Source organism: Triturus cristatus, chromosome 9 (assembly GCF_964204655.1).
Source record: "Triturus cristatus chromosome 9, aTriCri1.1, whole genome shotgun sequence".
NCBI classification, from domain to species: Eukaryota; Metazoa; Chordata; class Amphibia; order Caudata; family Salamandridae; genus Triturus; species Triturus cristatus.
The window spans coordinates 83,036,582-83,052,290 of NC_140592.1; the positions used below are offsets into that span (position 1 = coordinate 83,036,582).

At 41.3% G+C, this 15,709-nt stretch overlaps 1 protein-coding gene across 1 annotated transcript in view; it reads right to left on the bottom strand.

Moving 5' to 3' along the window:
• The window catches only part of IFT122 (intraflagellar transport 122), a 453,095-nt gene that overhangs the window by 150,216 nt on the left and 287,170 nt on the right, over positions 1-15,709 (bottom strand). Inside the window, exons 20-21 of the mRNA XM_085624471.1 lie at positions 12,756-12,858; positions 9,591-9,731 (exon numbers count right to left, since the gene is read on the bottom strand). Of these exons, the coding sequence (XP_085480597.1) occupies positions 9,591-9,731; positions 12,756-12,858 (244 nt within the window). The remainder of the gene's footprint in view (positions 1-9,590; positions 9,732-12,755; positions 12,859-15,709) is intronic.

The following is a 15,709-nucleotide window of genomic DNA, read 5'->3' on the forward strand; positions in this document are numbered from 1 at the left end:
GAACCTTCTCACAGAAAAAGAGGTAAACAATAACATGTTAGAAACCAGCATTGGAAAAGCCAATCGGACTGGCCTTTTACATAGCTACAATGCCTCAGGTAATTACTAGATGTCCTTCTCGTGTCAGAAGAAACAGCATGAAGACTTTAACAAGACTGCAGACCTTCTAACCTTTACTAGCTGTCCTTTTCAAGTCAGAAGCAACCGATTAACAAGTCTGTCACAAAGCTGCAATGACTCACTTTGTTACTAAGTGTCTCTTTTGAGTAAGATGTAGCTGCTTCAAATGTCCTTCACAATGTTTGAGGGGTGTGCCTTCAACATAACAATGTACATATCCACTTATGTTACTGTAATAAATTGCTCTTCATTTCACCAGGATAAGTAAATATGCCAATGCTGGTATAAGCTGATGAATCAGTATCGCAACGTTTAATAATTGTCTTGAATACTATCAAACACTCGGTGAAGACAACCTAGGTATTATAAGTCACTGGTTAAGTCAAGTGCCTTCAACTGTATTGTTGGGAAACCTTTTTTAGAAGCACTATACTTATGTCGCAGTCAAATTGCCATTGCCTTATGCTAGGAGCGGTGGTAGGAAGAGGCAAAATGCAGCCAAAAATAATTTGGTGAAGTCCTTTTATTCTTTCTCTTCCACAGAGCAGCAGTTCCTCAAGGCTTTACTAGAGCTCACTCGTGGGTCAGATGCAAAAGCACTAAAATACTTTCACGAAGCTAGAGTTCCACTAGTCATCACTAGGTGTCCTTCACAAGTCAAATGCAAAAGCATTACAATTCCTCCATGAAGCTGCAGTTTCACTTGTCATAACTAGATGTCTCGAACAAGTCAAATGCAAAAGCATTGCTATTCTTTCACGAAGGTGCCGTTCCCCACGCTGTTATTAGGTGTCCCTCACAAGTCAAATGCAAAAGCATTGAAATTGTTATATAAAGCCGCCATTCCACTAGTCATTATGAGGTGTCCTTCACAAGTCAAATGCAAAAGCACGGAAATTCTTTCAGAAAGCTGGAGTTCTACTTGTCATTATTAAGTGCAAGTCAAATGCAAAAGCATTGAAATGTTTTATTTTTTATTTTTATAAAAGGTGCAGTTCTACTAGTGTCACACTCAAGTCAGGTGTCACACTCAAGTCAGGTGTCACACTCAAGTCAGATGCAACTGCTTCAAAGACCTGCACCAAGCTGAGGGTGTGTGGCTTCAATATATAAATTTGCACACACACTTTTGCTATTCGAATCTTTTTGATTGTTTTCCATAGGACTAATTATTTTCCAAAGCAGGTCCATAATAATGAGTAAAAATTACAACTGTCCATTCATTTCTTGATTTTCATTACCTTTTGTGATCACACCCTACTATATACAGGAACTTGTATTCACTGGTAAGAACAAGTGTGCTTAGATGGCTTGTTTTGGCTGTTTATATTTAGGTGGGTGGTTGTTTTCTGCATGCTGATGTTGGCACACAATTGACTTCTCTCACATGCTGAGTAGTGACACAAACATTCCTTTAGTTGTACTTGCACAAGTACTTACTAGAGGTCTCTCTCAAGTCAGATACAAGTGGTTGAAATGCCAATCACAAACCGGTGAATCTTTGAAAGCTTCCAATACTGGAGAACTACAGTTACAGTTAAGTAATTTATTTTCTTACTACGGTATTGAAACCTTCATAGATTCACATGCTTGAATCAGAGTAGCTAGCAGTCAATAGCACATTTTTCTCCCTCTACTTAAATAATGGGAAGATTGTGCTTCAAATTGTAAATCTGTAGGAAAAAACAGATTTACTTGAAAAAACCCATAGTACCCAAACAGATAAATACTCCATACTTAACATCTACATATTTAAAAGCACCATATAAAGCACTTATCAGGGTAAACATCATATTATAAACATCTACAGAAAGAAAAATCCATATGAAATAAAATGTTCATAGCCTTACAAAAGAAAGGAAGGAGAGATGAAAGGAGAGAGCCCACTGTCACTGGAAAAGGTTCTTCAGTACCGCCTGTCCTACTGCCACATCATCATCAGCGCCTGCATCCATCAGTAATGTCTGGTGAAGGTGCGAGTACTCTTCCAGGTAGCAGCCCTGCATATATCCTGGATAGGTACTCCACCAAACAAAACAGTCAATGTAGAGATTGCCCTCATAGAGTGAGCACGGCCCCGTGCTTGCAGAGGTTTCCCTGCTGCTTGATGACAATACTGGATTGCATTCGAGATCCATTGAGCAATCCCCCTCTTGGAAAGAGGACAGCCCTTTCTGGGTGCTCTGAAGGATACAAAAAGCTAGGACAATTTGCAAAAAGCTTTTGTTCTCTGTAGATAAAATTGTAGACAACGCTGAATATACGGTCAATGAAGAGCTCTTTTGGCTGCAGTAGTTGGTAAAGGGAAGAATGTTTTAAGGATAAGAGGTTCACTCAAATTAAAGTCTGACGGCACTTTGGGGATAAACTTGGAATTAGTACGAAGGACTACTCGATCACCCCTAAACTGTAGAAACGGCTCAAGTATGGTCAGGGCCTGAATTTCTCCTACAGCCACCTTCTAAGAAAGGAACTTAAGGTCTGCCTTATGAATGGGTTCAAAGAGATGTTTCATGAGTTATGATAATACTATATTAAGGTGCCATAGAGGCGGCAGAGGCCTAACTGGAGGCAAAGTACAGAATAAGCCTCTACTTTCCGACCATAACGATGGTCCTGAGGATGTCCTCCTAAAGCGAGATATAGCAGCTAGATGGACTTTAATTGATGCATGTGCTAATCCAGAAATTTCCAATAGTAGAATGTAAGGAAGGATCTCATGAGATGAGGATCTTAATAGAATGAACATTTAAATCCTGGCACCATATACAGAATCTTTTCCATCTTGTACGTCTTATTCGTACTCTGTGCCCGGGCATTTCAAAGAACATCCCTGCACTCAGATGGGATTTCTAGATGTTGAAATTCACAGTGTTCAGGAGCCACGCTGCTCAACTAAGCAATTTGGGATCTGGATGTAACACTTGCCCCTGCGACATCGTCAGAAGAGATGGAATGGGATGAAGGAGAATAGGTTGTGTTTCCGAATAAGGAGAAGTTCTGTGAACCAATGCTGTCGGGACCAAGATGGGGCTATTAGGATCATCCTGCACGGCTCTGTCATCATCTTCATGAGCAGTCGTGGTAGGAGGGGAATCGGTGGAAAAGCGTAGGCAAAGATGCCTGACCATGCCATCAAAAATGCATTCCCTCAGGATCGCGGTTGGTGATGCCAATTTGCGAAGTACCGGCATTTCTTGTTCTGAGCTGTCGCAAATAGGTCCACTGTTGGTCTGTCCCATTTCAGAAAAATGCTGTCTAGGGTTTTCTGATGGATTTCCCACACTCGAGGCAGGTAGACTTGAATCTGCTTAACGTGTCTGCTGTGACATTCTAACCCCTCGGAAGGTGTGCTGCCTTCAGAGAAACCACCTCACCTAGCTGATCCCCTGACTGAAGCCTCCAACTTTCAACTTTTCTAACACTCAAAAAACGTTATCATAATAATATAATGGACCCCTCTCAGAATGGGTTCAGGAGCTGCCATAGTACTGAATCAGCGCTCACTGTTGCAGCTAACTTTATTAGAACCCAAGTCGACCAGGGTGGGACTGCTGTCATACCCTTGCTAGAATGTCAGCGGCTTTCAAAATAGAATTGACAGGGCCTGTCACTGTATAGCATGGTATGATATGCTATGGTCTTTCATTGTATAGTATAATATGGTATGGGCTGTTATAGTATAGTATGGTATGGCCTCCCTTTCTAAAGTATAGTATGGCCTGTGGCTGTCTAGTGCAACATCGCCTGTCACTGTATAGTATGGTATGGCCTGCCATTCTATGGTATGGCATGGTATCATTGTATATTTTGTCATGGTATGGCATTGTATAGAATAGTATGGAACTTAGGTAATTCTGTCATTGTATAGTATGGTATAGAATGGTCCGTCATACTATAGTATGGTATGGTCATACTATAGTGTGGTTATAGTACGGTATGGCTTGTCATACTATAGTGTGGTGTGATCTGTCATACAGTATGGCCTGTCATTCTGTAGTATGGAATGATATGTCCGGTCATTGTATAGTATAGTATGGTGGCATTGCGTATCATTGCATGGTATGACTATGGCATGGCTACTCATAGTATAGTAGGATATAGTAGGGCCTATTATTTTACAGTATGGTATGACCTGTCATTCTACAGTATTATAGGATATGGTCTGTCATTGTATATTACGATATGGTATGGCCTGTCATAGTATAGTGCAATATGGTCTGTCACTGTATAGTATAGTATAGAATGGTATGGTATGGTATGGTATGGTAAGGCCTGGCATTCTATGCATGGCATGGTATCTCACTGTATATTTTGGCATGTTATGGCATTGTATAGAATGGTATGGTATTTAGGAACTAGAGTAAGGCATGGTATGGCCTGTCACTGTATAGTAGGGTACAGAATGGCCCCTCATACTATAGTATGGTATGGCTTGTCAGTGTGGAGTAGTCTGTCACTGTACAGTATGGCCTGTCATTCTATAGAATGGTGTGGTACAGTCTGGCATTGTATGAAATAGCATGTATGATTATTGTATAGTACGGTATGGTATGTATGGCATTGCCTGTCATTGTATGGTATGGTATGTCTATGGTAGGCCTGTCATAGTATAGAAGGATATGGTATGGTCCACTATTGTACAGTATGGTATGGCCTAACATTGTATACTATTGTAAGGTATAGTTTGTCATTGTATATTATAGTATGGTATGGCCTGTTAACATATAGTATAGTATATATGGCCTGCCATTGTATGGTACAGTATGGTATGGCCAGTCATTGTATAGTCTGGTATGGCCTGCCATAGTATGCTATAGTGTTGCTTTTCAATGTATAGATGATATGGCCTTTCATTGTAAAGCATGGTAAGGTATGACTACAGAATGGCCTGTGATTGTGTAGTATTGTATGGACTGTCACTGTATAGTATGGTGTTTCATTGTATGGTACTGTATGGTATAGCCTGACATTGTATTGTATGTCACGGCCTGTAATTGTACAGTGTGGTATGGTATAGCCTGTTATTGTATAGTATGGCATGGTCTGTTGTTGTATTGTATGGTATAGCCTGCTATTGTATAGTGTAGCATGGTATGGCATGGGCTGTTACTGTAAATTACAGTATGGTATGGCTGTTCTTGTATAGTATGGCATAATCTGTAATTCTAGAGCAGTTGTCTTCAGACTTTTAATGATGTTCCCCCTTCTTTCAACTCCCCCACGTAAACAAGAAAATTCATCTGGGTCACCAGAATCTTTTCACATTATTTATTCCATAAATTGCCAATGTTTAAATAGGTCTACACATATTTACACATTGCAGTTATAGTCAAACATTTTTAAAAATGCAATAAAATACTTGATTGCCAACAATTCTGGTCTGCCAGGACTTTCTAGAGCATAAGAGTACCCACAGTTGAGCAGTTGACTGTCGCTTTCTTTTTACACTAAAAACAAAGTACTTATCAGCATGATGCTTCTTTTGGCAAGTGCAAGGCGCCTCCCTTGGGATCAATTAAGGCCACCCCAGGGGTGAAGACCTTTGTTCTATAGTATGGTATGTTATGATATGATATCACATGGTCTGTCATTGTATGGTACAGTATGGCATGGCGTGTCATTGCATAGTAGAGTATGGCCTGTGATTTTATAGTGTGATGTGGTCTGTCAGTAAATAGTATGGTATTGCAAGGCCTGGAATTGTATAGTATGGTATGGCCAGTAATTGTACAGTATGGTAAGGTATGGCTTGTCATTGCAGGGTATGGTATGGCTTGACATTGTATAATATGGTATGGTAGGATTATGGCGCAGCCTTTAATTGTATTGTATGATATGGTATGGTATGGCCTGCTATTGTATAGTAGGATATGCTACGGCCTATCATTGTGTTGTATGGAATGGCCTGTTATTGTATAGTATGGTATTTTATATTATGGTATGCCTGCCACTGTATAGTATAGTACGGTATGGTATGGTATGGTAGGGCCGGTCATTGCATGGTATGGTATGGCCTACTATTGTATAGACTGGTATAGCCTGCCATTGTATAATATGGTGTGGTATGGCTTGTCATTGTATGGTCATTGTATGGTATGGTATGGCCTACTATGGTATACTGTGTTTTAGTATGGCACATCATTGAATAGTATGGAATGGGATGGCCTGTCATTGTGTGATATAATAAAGTATGGTATTGCCTATGATTGTATACTATAGTAGGGTAGGGTCGGGTATGGTATGGTATGTTATGGTAAGGTGTGGTATGACCGGTCATTGAATAGTATGGAATAACTTGTCTATGTATCATATGGCATGGTCTGTCATTGTATAGTAAGATATAATATGGTATGGTCTGTCATTGTATACTATGGCATGGTATAGCCTGTCTTTGTATTGTATGGTATGGTCTGTCATTGTATGGTATGCCCTGTCATTGTATAGTATGCCCTGTCAAAGTATAGTATGTCCATTTGTGGATGGTATACCCGCCCATTGTGCAGTATGTTATGGTATGGCCGGTCATTGTATAGTATGGCATGGTATGGTACGGTATAGCTTGTAATTGTACATTATGGTATGGCCTGTCATTGTATGGTATGGCATGGCTTGTCATTGGACAGTAGGGCATAGTAAACCTTGTATACAAAGCACACTATAAGCAATAGGAAGAAGAGCAACAGGAGCGGCGAAACAAACAAAAGAGTGCTTTACAATATAATGTTCTTTTCACACTAGAATGTCTTATCCAACCTGTAAAACTGCAAACAAACAAATTAGGGAAATACCTTGGTATTTCTTTTTGCATAAAACATTCTACCTATGCCCAAGGCATCTTATAAATCATGAAAAGTGTACCAAAAAAGCACTGTTACAAATTAAATAAGACATTACTTAATAGCGAGAGCACAAAGCCACTAATTTATTTTGACTCAACAACCTGTGGCCTGCTGGCGTTGTTGTTCTGCTCCGAAGAAGGGGAGAGGTTAAAAAGTAAAAAGGAACAAACATGGGAAACGAGCGGGCGAAAGAACCAGCGTGGAGCAAACCCAGGAGCAAGACACCCTAAGAACACTTACACACTTAAGAAGCACAAGTAGAAGATAAGGAAGAAAATAGGCCGAGACAAAAATCAAAACAGCAAAAGGACACTCCCCAAAAAGAGGAAGCAGTACTTGGTCCATGCTACAGGGACGGTGAAAACATTGAACAGAAAGTGAAGCCAGCACATGCTGACCAAACAGGATCCAGTAAATAAGACTGACAATATAGCCAATCAAGGGTAAGCAATCAGTGGGCTCTAACCCCTAAGTAAACAAAATGCCTTTTAACCCCTTCAGCGCTGGGCGAATTCCGCCGCGGTGCTGAAGGGTTCGAGCGCGGGCGGGCTCATGACGGAACGGTTCCGTCATGAGCACAGCTCAACCGTGGCTCATGACGGAACCGTTCCGTCATGAGCATGGAAGGGGTTAAACGACAACACCTGGGCTGTGTGAGGGAAGAGCGAATGACATGTACAAAGTTAAAATCCCACTTAAATAAACTAAGTGCTGAATGCAACTATCAACAATATAAAAAATATATTATTGTCCACATCAAAAAATGACAGGTGTCATGAAACAATCATATGGCAAACAGAGTGACAGTAATTTACGAGGTCAGTGATTTTTTTAATAGAAACTTGAATGCATATGGGAACTAGAAGGGGTACTGTCAGACCTAAGCCAGCCTCCTACACAAGCAGAAGCTACAATGGACATCCAACACCCTTACTCTTGTGCCAATTGAGAAATTCACCCTTATTTCCCTTTTTACAGGCCAGGTTGAACAAGCACCGGTCAAACTCCAACACACCATTATGGACTTGAGGAAAAGACTGCAAGACTACTAGCCTTCCAGTTGCTACAAAGAGGAATACCAATCAGGCATACAATATAAGTCAGTCAAGTTACTAATGAACTCAATCAACATTTCTGAGGGGTTTGCCAGATATTTTGGAAGCCTATACAGTACTAAAAATCGGATCAGGCCAAATTAGAAGACAATTTCTTTAGCTATTTGAAACTTCCATCCTTATCCTCGAAAGTCAGACGTCTTCTGGAAGGCAAAACCATGCTAGACGAAATATCAGACACAATCACAGTCCTACCAGAGTTTTTAGGGCTCGGGGGAATTGGGGTTGTTTTTAGGGCTCGGGCCGGAGCTATTTTTAGGGCTCAGGGAGTCGGAGTTGTTTTTAGGGTTCAGGGGGCTTGGAGTTGTTTTTAGGGCGGGGGGGGTCAGGGTTGTTTTAGGGCTCAGGGGGGGGGGGGGGTCAGGGTTGTTTTTAGGGCTCAAGGCTGGGGGGTCTGGGTGGTGATCTTTAGCACACATATCCCTTTACCAGTCATGCCTTTACCACGAAATTGCATGGCAAAGGCACGAGTGGTAAATTAATGCGTTGTTAAGATGCATTTGATATTCAGGCAGCGTTGTAGAGGCACGCATGGTAGCCATGCGTGCCTCTGTTATACAACCATACTTCGTCCTCTGTGGTACAATCCAACAGCAATGCCATAAAGGCCATGCTGATCATCTGGAAACTGACACACAAAAAATTGGGTATTGAACTTTACCTGCCCAAAGGAGCACCCAACAGGTGCAATAAAGGAATTAAGATTGCCAATACATTGACTAAAATGGATTTCCAAAGGTATATTACTGGTAGACAATCATTACAGTGGATGAATGTCTGACTGAGCTATTACGTGTCACATCCTGCAAGCAAATGATATAGAAAATCAATGATCACATAACATTATTTCATCGGATCTGGAGTCCCTTTCTAAAAATTACAAAAACACCATATATGCTGCACCAGCTCTCATGTAGGCTGAAAAACCAAAACACACCACACTACTACGATGAATGCATTGCCAAATATTTGCCAAACTACTGATGAGTTTCTTCTGAATCCCTTGAATGCTATAAGGAATTCAGAATGACTACCTCCCTTGATTCTTGACCCTTCCCCTGTTTCACTGATATGGTACTCAATGAACCAGAGACACTACAAAAGTAGACACGCTCACAAAGCTCCTGACATTCTCTCAAACACATCAGACTCCTAATAATATTTGTGCAGAGTAATAATCCCAAAGGCTACCATTAATTGTATTTACCATCCATCATTACAAACACTCACAACCCTTACCACGAGCCTCGTCCCCAAACTTTCCCACTCCACCCCCCTTCACGGAAAACTGGTTGATCCACCGAAAGCGATGCCAAGCCTAATTTTAATAGTGTTACAACTGTTGATTCTTGAACTGCAAACATTGTATGGTTTATGTAAATTCTCAATTAAAAAAGGGATTGCAAAACAGGAAAATTAAAATTGTTGGTCAAACTTTTGTTCGGGTATGAGCATTGAATGGAAGAAGTCCTCCATGCCCTGCAGATCTGGCCCATCTCTTGACCATGCCTACCTTGTGCTATGTCAAGACACTGCATTGACAACATCCAGTAGTAATAGGCAGCATCATTGAATCTGCTTTCCACGACAGCGTTGTGAGTGAGCTGCTCCAGAACCTTGACAGCTTCGTCCTGTCTGCCGGCCTTGTGAAAAGCTACAAAGAGAACCCATCCAGGAGTCAACATTGAAGCGGTCAGTCAAGTAAAATCAGTATGTGAATAAAATCTTATGATCTGGTTTCCCACACCTATGTACTGTGAAAGATGCTCATGTAAACATACTTTGTCCTCAGAACAAAATTCAATCTTGAGAGCGATACAATAAAGATGACATATTGAGGAAAGGAGAGAAGGGGGTAGATCTGGATGTCATGCACAGTATGAGTAAAGTCAACAATTTGTTCATCTACTGATAAATCCAAGTCAAGCTTTGGATCAAAAAGCAGACCATCATCAATGGAACAGCCTTGTGCATAAAAATCATTAGGGAAAATATATGGGAAGATGTGATTCATATGCAAGTTACCACTTAGAGCTACAGGCTCACCTCTTCAAAAAATAGTACATCTCAACAGTTTAAAACTACTAGTCCAACCCTTGAATATTCTAATCAACCCTCATCTCTATGTAGTGCTAGGCAGCACAGCCAATCATAAAAACCTTGCCAAATCCTAAGAGTGCATCAGGCATAACCTCAGACTGGGTCATCAGAATGTTTACAATCGGCAACATACCACAACAACAAAACTGAAGGTGGCAAACAGAGTCTAGCACACAAAATAGGGGAGAGGAGTTGGCCTAACGGCTAGGGCGCTTGACTTCGGACCTGGGGAACTGGGTTTGAGTCTCGGTAATGATGCTGAACATCCTGTGATTCTGGGCAAATCACTTAATCTCCCCGTGCCTAACAAAGAATGAATGTGTGTCCTAATGTAACTGGTGCTTGGTAAAGCGCTCGGATACCTGATTGGATTCGGGTCAAGTTCGCGCTATATAAAACTCTGCAAAAAAAATAAAATGACCAGCTAAAATGCGCAAAGGATATTACACATAACTTTTGGATAACTGACAAAGGTCATTGCTATTTTTCTAGTTATTCAATGTTAAAGATGGAAATATCCAGGACTGCATGCCAATAATTGGCTGAGAGCTCTATAAATGACAACTAGCAATACATCACCACCAATTAATACAAGATAGCAGATCATAAGTTTCATAGATTACAAATACGGCTCTCTGAGATGGGGTACAATCATGGAGTGAAATCATTATTATCAATAACCTTTCAGTCAATGTGAGCCTAAGGTTCACAGATTATAGCAAAGCTGAAAATGCACAAAGAATTTTACAGGTCTAAGGTTTTTGCACGCAGCTTCATCCACAGTATCTTGTAATGTTGCTGATGAGTTGGAAGCCTGATCCAAGTATTTCTTAGAAATTGACTGTATAAACTTACTTATTGTGCAACCTCTGAAGAGTTTAATTAAAGGCAATGGTCCAGTGGCTATGTCACTTTTTGTAAACCTAGACTCCTCAGTTCTAATCCCAGTTTGAACACATAAGCAACACATTATGTTATTCTAAGTAAAAATCACTTGATTTTTCTGTGCCATAAAATTGTATAGAAGCAAAGTGTAATGTAAGTGTGCAAACCCACACTTTATGTGCCCAGACTTGATTCACCTACTAACTGCCACTGATGTGCATCACTCTGTTGCTGTCCAGTTATGATCACAACATATAAACACATGCTTACATACAAGGATGAAAAGGTACCATCATATTGATGTCAGGAACACACCACCTGTACCAACAGGACACATGAGCCTAATCAGATGGGCAAGGCGACGAATGAAAAGTAGCGGAGGACAGGATCTCTTACAGAGAACCAAGATGAGCCATGTACTTTGTGCACCACCTCAGTATTTTTAGGGCTATGGTTAGGACACTCAACAATTGTGTGGACTACAACTCCTCGATGTCAGAAAGATAACCACTGAACATGATGCGAATGTGTCAAGCCTGGCTGCATAGCGTTTGGTACCAAACATTTCTAAAGACTGTTTATTTAGGTAGATAACGTATTTCTTCATGCAAGAAGGTGCATTCTATGTGCAAGAAGGTACTGACTGATGGAGCCAGGATTAGAACGCAGGTCAGACAACAGTCACCATCGAAGTGACCAAAGGAAGAGGCGTCATGGCCTAGAGGGAAATAGGAGATTCCCTAGCGTGCGCATACCAAAGTAGTAGTGGTAGATTTAAGTGCACACTTCACATTTGCATTCCTGACATGGGACAGTGTCCATCTCAACTGGCTTTTTCATGCTGCTCAATCAGTCTATAGGTAACTATTGGCAGGAGTGACACTCGCCAACCCTTGTAAGGGACATTCTAGTCCCAACAACATTGCATTGATAGTCCTTCACTTCTAAGCAGGTTATTACGGGGTACACCATATTATTCTGGTAAAACAAATGAGAACTGAGCAAAGATTCTGACACTGCACTACAGCAGACCAATTCTTTGCTCTAAACTCCCACAGAGATAAGAATGTCACCCCGGCTACAGGTTTATATGGTGCATAAATAAGGGTTCGTCCACCTCACCCTGGTCATTAAACATATACTTTTGATGCTGTATAGCGGGTTAATAGGCAGCACATGTACCACTTCCGATGTAATGGGAGAGCGCTCTGATCCATTGTCACCTGAAAACTAAAACAGGAAGCGTGACCATCATTAACATTGCCTGGAACAGGTTTACTACTGGATGAAAGAAGCCATTTCTACCTTAATGGGACCAAAACAGTGGACCTGGTACAAGGAGTTTCCAAGGACCTAACTACTTACCTACACAGACAGATCAATTCAGGCAGTAAAAGCACAGAACTTGGGCACAGCCTCTAAATCCTGCATAAATTCACACTCCCAAACAAGCACGGTGATCAAAAGTATCTGCTTCATCTATCCATCCTTTGAAGCATCGCACCTGCAGCGGTCTCCTCATTCCCCTACGCCCTGTCGCCACTACACCTGCTAGACTAATAACATACCTCGCCCCCCCTTATCTGTGGGAACAATTTTACACAACACCCAGATGTATTATTCTGTTTTCAAATTCAAAAACTCAATCCGTTTGAAAGGAGATGGCACATGGACCAGAAACACAACATCTCACCTTTCTGGGCTTCCTCAAACCGGTCATTCTCCGCCAACCACTGCGCATAGGGCACATAGACATCATCTTTAAATTCTGGATGCTTCTCCACTAAGGTGAAGGCCTGGCAGAGGGGATATTAGTGTTAATCATGTAACCACAACAGCATAACACACACACTTGCATTTCATAAAGATGAATACATTAGTCTGCCCTGCCTAGAGATGTTAGAGTGTAATCCTCCTCCGGGTTGGTGCTTTCTTCTAACAGATAAACTCAAATACCCAAGAATTTTAGTCAATCTGGAACTAACTGCTGGTTTAGTCCTTTTTCCAAAAGTTTATTAATGGTCAGTATGGGAAAATGTATTTGAGACCAGTATAAAAGAAATTGAACTTCAAAAGTCGTCTAAGGATCTAAATGCATTTCGTTTGCATGAACATTCGTCTTGCAAGTCTCATTAAATGCTCTTCGTGTTATCAATGGCCGACTCTACTTCCATTTGCTGCTTCTGCAGTGTTGCAGACCAGGTTCTTCATCAGTGTTCACCCTACCGCTCACCTCATCTTTGGGGTGCGTTTCCGTGATCATGTCACTCCAGCCTTGGAAACTCTTCACTGGCTTCCCTAGTCTTACCGGCACACATGCAGGTGAAGCAGTCCAACAGGGCCATGGGTCATTATTCAAAGGTATCTCTGCTCAGCGGGACATCATTCATAGGTTTTTGGTGGCATGAGTGGGGTGCAAACACGTTCTCAAAATTGTCCTCTCCCTAGTACGTGCCAATGGCCAAGATCTGTGCCTCTGAAACTTTACGTAGTTTATGCTCTTGATACAATGGGACTGTAACAGTTATTATTTGTTAAGGTACACACTACTAAACAACAAACTTTAAGTACAAAAAAGACGATGTGAAAAACATTTTATATATACTGAACATAGACCCCACCTGGACCAGGGTATAGACACTTACAAAAGACACAGGTCAAGTGGAACTCTTTCCCCGGGGAACCGTATCCGTGAGTACAATGGTTAAAACATTCATTTATGAACCTATCAATGATGCAGACAAGATCCACCGCAGCCTCAGTTTTCTCTGTTACTTATGTTTTCATTATACTTACATAGGTACAAGATATATAAAATGTGACAACAGTGCTAATGGCGCAGCGTGTGCTTAAGGCGAATTATATGCAAAGTGAAAATTAAAACACTGCCCTTGGTTTCCTAACAGTAATACTCTAATAGAATGTTTAAGACAAATCACAGGTATTCTTTTAGAGCAACAACTACATGAAACCAAGGGATTTATTTTGAGGTTTCGACCCAATATCAAAACAATGGGTCTCATCAGGACCAGTCATCAGGCTACCCTTAGCACCTAACTAGTGAAGTCTTCGACAGTCTGTGTGTCCATGTTCTTTTTAACTAAGTGATAGTTATAGTAACTATCAGAGTGAACTCGGTGCATTTCACAAGCCCCAAAACCATATTGATTGGTTTTCAGGAGGCCACTGTCCTGCCTGACAATTAGTTTGTGTCAGTATTTTATGTACAAGTTAGGTTCTAGTATGAATCTGTATTTCAGCCAGAAACCAGACAAAGTTAAACTTTAAACCGTTCTCCAAGGTGCAGCTCTGGGGCAAATCCAAGGACCTTGCCCTGTAACTGGAACTATAATTTTGTAATGAATGCAATATATTGTTGCGGGAGGTACTCCCGCTCCTGTTACGCAATGGATGCCCATCCTATGGTTCTACACAGAGCAGGCCAATTGCGGCTGTACCATGAATGAATGCAACAACTTTTTGGATGCTTGCCATTGGCAACACGGAGTGTGAGCTATGGGCTTACCTTTCGCTTCGCCTATTTCACTTGCGTGCAACCTGTGTTCCATTGCAGACGGTGCCCTTTCTATTGGGCTTTGGATATCTGCCTCTCCAAAACATCAAGCAATGACCCGGATTATAATCTGTTGATGGGTCCCTTGCTGGCCTAGGAATGTTCAGGTGACGCCTGTATGATGTGTGCAGCTGCACTTCGAGTATTGGCATGTTGGAATACCTGTGAGGCTGTCCACGGCTCTTGCAGGGAGCTTCATCGAATATCACGCAAGTTGCCCTATTCTGCTATTGAATGCACTGGATTACGAGGAACACGAATGTTCATTCGCTCTGCTGAATTGGATGGCATCCCTCTTTTTTATGAACGACAATGATGCCATTTTGGAACAACTTGCATTCCACGGTGCAAATAATCTTTTGGATTTTTCAGACTAGCCCTAACAAGCCTATTTTTTAATGGAAATATTTTAATTTTTTCTTTTCAATTAACTCTATTTTAGTTGAAATGGCTGTGTTTTTTTGGCTCTGCTTATCATTGAATACTGTTTGTCTGTGCACTACAACCTGGCCAAGGGGAGAATGTCACGTTGCCGCTAGGGACATTGTCGACTTCTTTAAGTTAGCATGAGCCCAGTAGCCATGATGCACCTTTTGCACACGTTACTACATGCCTTTATTTTTGCACAACACGGTTTATGCCTTTCACATGAGAACTCTCTGCTGTGCTCGCTCTTTGCCTGTTCCTGGAGTTTAGTCTGAGCATTGTAAGCAAGGTTGATAAACAATGCCCCTTGTTATTCTGTTCTGGTCAGGCCCTAGCACCTAGACAAAACATACCAATGCAGATGTTGTTGCTGGAGACTCGTACTTTGATATTATGGGGAAAAATGCGAAGGTTAAACGCACTTGGAGAGGGACCTTTCCAGGGAGAAGAGCAACACGCACCTGTGATGTAGAAATACGATCTATGGCCGGAGGTATGGGTTCTGCTGAGAAAGCCCAGAGATCTTCTATTATATAATAATACTTCTTCTTACCAAGGGGAGGGAGCATAGGCACTGTAGTCCTTTCCCCATAGTCTTTGCACAATGAAGTCGCCCTTTATGATATATGGCCTACTGCAATGCTAAC